This window comes from Anser brachyrhynchus (assembly GCF_964034855.1).
Source record: "Anser brachyrhynchus genome assembly, contig: SCAFFOLD_709, whole genome shotgun sequence".
Taxonomy (NCBI): domain Eukaryota; kingdom Metazoa; phylum Chordata; class Aves; order Anseriformes; family Anatidae; genus Anser; species Anser brachyrhynchus.
The window spans coordinates 13,083-15,254 of record NW_027663507.1 but is presented as its reverse complement, the minus strand read 5'-3'; the positions used below and the strand labels follow the sequence as shown (position 1 = coordinate 15,254).

At 67.9% G+C, this 2,172-nt stretch overlaps 1 protein-coding gene across 1 annotated transcript; it reads right to left on the bottom strand.

Annotated features, from left to right (window-relative positions):
- Nucleotides 1-252: 252 nt before the first annotated feature.
- Nucleotides 253-1,879, bottom strand: LOC308187374 (uncharacterized protein; the record flags this gene model as incomplete). The annotated part of the gene is made up of 2 exons (XM_080609523.1): nt 253-1,372; nt 1,859-1,879. The coding sequence occupies 2 exons, from the start codon at nt 1,877-1,879 to the stop codon at nt 470-472; spliced, it is 924 nt and encodes a 307-aa protein (XP_080465649.1). The 3' UTR covers nt 253-469.
- Nucleotides 1,880-2,172: the final 293 nt, after the last annotated feature.

Sequence of the window (2,172 nt, the reverse complement as noted above, 5' to 3'; positions counted from 1 at the left end):
AAACCCCACGGGGACTCCAAACCCCACCCAAGACCACCAAGGAGCCACGGAAGACCCCAAAATGCCGCCAACTTCCCCCAAAATTACCCCTCCCGGAGCCTTCCAGGATTTCGAGGTCCCCCCCCCCCCCCGAAAGGTCTCCCGGTGCGGGGGAGGGGCGCTGTGTATTTATTAAAGACTTTTTTACAGAGAAAAACCAATTTTTGGTGGTTTTTTTTTGGAGGGGACACGCAAGAAGACACCGAGGCCGGGTCCCACCACAGCCGTTTATTGGGGGCGATTTTGGGGTGCCCCATGGGGGGGGAGGGGATTTTGGGGTCCCCCTCCTGTGGCCCTGCCCGGGAGGGGGTGTTGGGGGGGGGGGTGTTTGGGTTTTGGTGCCCCCCCCCCCTCAGAGCAGGGCCAGCAGCAGGAGGGGGAGGAGCCACCCGGGGCCCCCCCACGGCATGGCCGCCGTCCACCGGCAGCTTCACGCCCGTCTTCCGCTCCCAGTGGCCCGCGGGGCGCCCGGCGGCCGTACCGGCGTCACCAGCGGCCATTTTGGGGTCAACGGCGGCGGTTTTGGGGTCAACGGCGGCCGTCTTGGGGTCAACGGCGGCCCCGTTGGCCTTGGCCGCGTTGACGTTGACGTTGGCCAAGTTGATGCTGGAGTTGGCCCCGTTGGCGCCACCGTTGGCCCCATTGGCTGCCGTGGTGGCCCCCTTGCTCTTGGTGGCCTTGGTGGCCCGGTCGGCGGCCGTGTTGGCCTGGGTGGTGGCCCCGTTGGCCTTGGTGGCTCCCCCGTTGGCCTTGGTGGCGGTGCCGTTGGCCAACATGGCGGTCCCGTTGGCCAACACGGCGGCCCCGTGGGACCGGGAGGCGGCCCCACCGGGGCGCCTGTTGGCCTCCTCGGCGCTCCTGCCGTTGGCCCGCGCGGGCACTGGCGGCCATCTTGGCGGCATCGTCGGCCATCTTGGCGGCATCGTCGGGCCGTCTTGGCGGCGTCGCCGGCCGTCTTGGCGGCGTCGCCGGCCGTCTTGGCGGCGTCGCCGGCCACCTTGGCGTCGGCGGCGGCCACCTTGGTGGCGTGGGGCGCGGGGGTGTGCGCGTGGCCGTGGGGCAGCAGCTCGAGGCGGGGCAGGTCGGGGGCGAAGAAGGTCTTGTTGGCCAGGTGGCGGTTGCAGAGGTTGCCGGAGCAGCAGGAGCCGCGCAGCGCCACGGCGCCGCCGTCGCCCCGCGCCGCCTGGGTGCAGCTCTCGTCCCGCACGCAGCCCCGCACCTCGCGCCACAGCGACAACCGAGCCTGCGGGCACCCATGGGTGTCAGCGTGGGGGGGGGGGGTGGCGGGCCCCACGGGGTGACCGTGGGGGTGATGGGACCCATAGGGTGAACACTAGGCCCCACAGGGTGGCCATGGGGACTGGCGGGCCCTGTAGGGCAACCACTAGGCCGCATAGGGTGGCCATGGGGACTACCAGGCCCTATAGGGTGACCACTAGGCCACGCAGGGGCACTATGGTAGCCACTAGGCCCCATAAGGTGGCCACTAGGCCCCATAGGGTGACTAGTAGGCCCTATAGGGTGACAATGGGGCCCTCTAGACCCCATAAGGTGACCACTAGGCCCCATAAGGTGACCACTAGGCCCTATAGGGTGACCGTGGGGACTGCTAGGCCCCATAAGGTGACCACCAGGCTCCCTAAGGTGACCACAAGGCCCCATAAGGTGACCACTAGGCCCTATAGGGTGACCGTGGGGACTGCTAGGCCCCATAAGGTGACCACCAGGCCCCATCAGGTGACCACTAGGCCCTATAGGGTGACCACGAGGACTACCAGACCCCATAAGGTGACCCCCCTAGGCTCCATAGGGTGCCCACCAGGCCCCACAGGGCCACCATGTCAACCTCCACGCTGCCCCCACCCTAAATACCCTCCCCCCACAGGGTCACCCCCCAGGCCCTATAGGGTCACCCCCCAGGCCCTATAGGGTCACCCCCCCAGGCCCTATAGGGTCACGTCTAAGCCTTATATCCCTCCAGGCCCTATAGGGTCACCCCCCAGACCCTATAGGGTCACCCCCCAGGCCCTATAGGGTCACCCCCCAGGCCCTATAGGGTCACGTCTAAGCCTTATATCCCCTCCAGGCCCTATAGGGTCACCCCCCAGGCCCTATAGGGTCACCCCCCAGGCC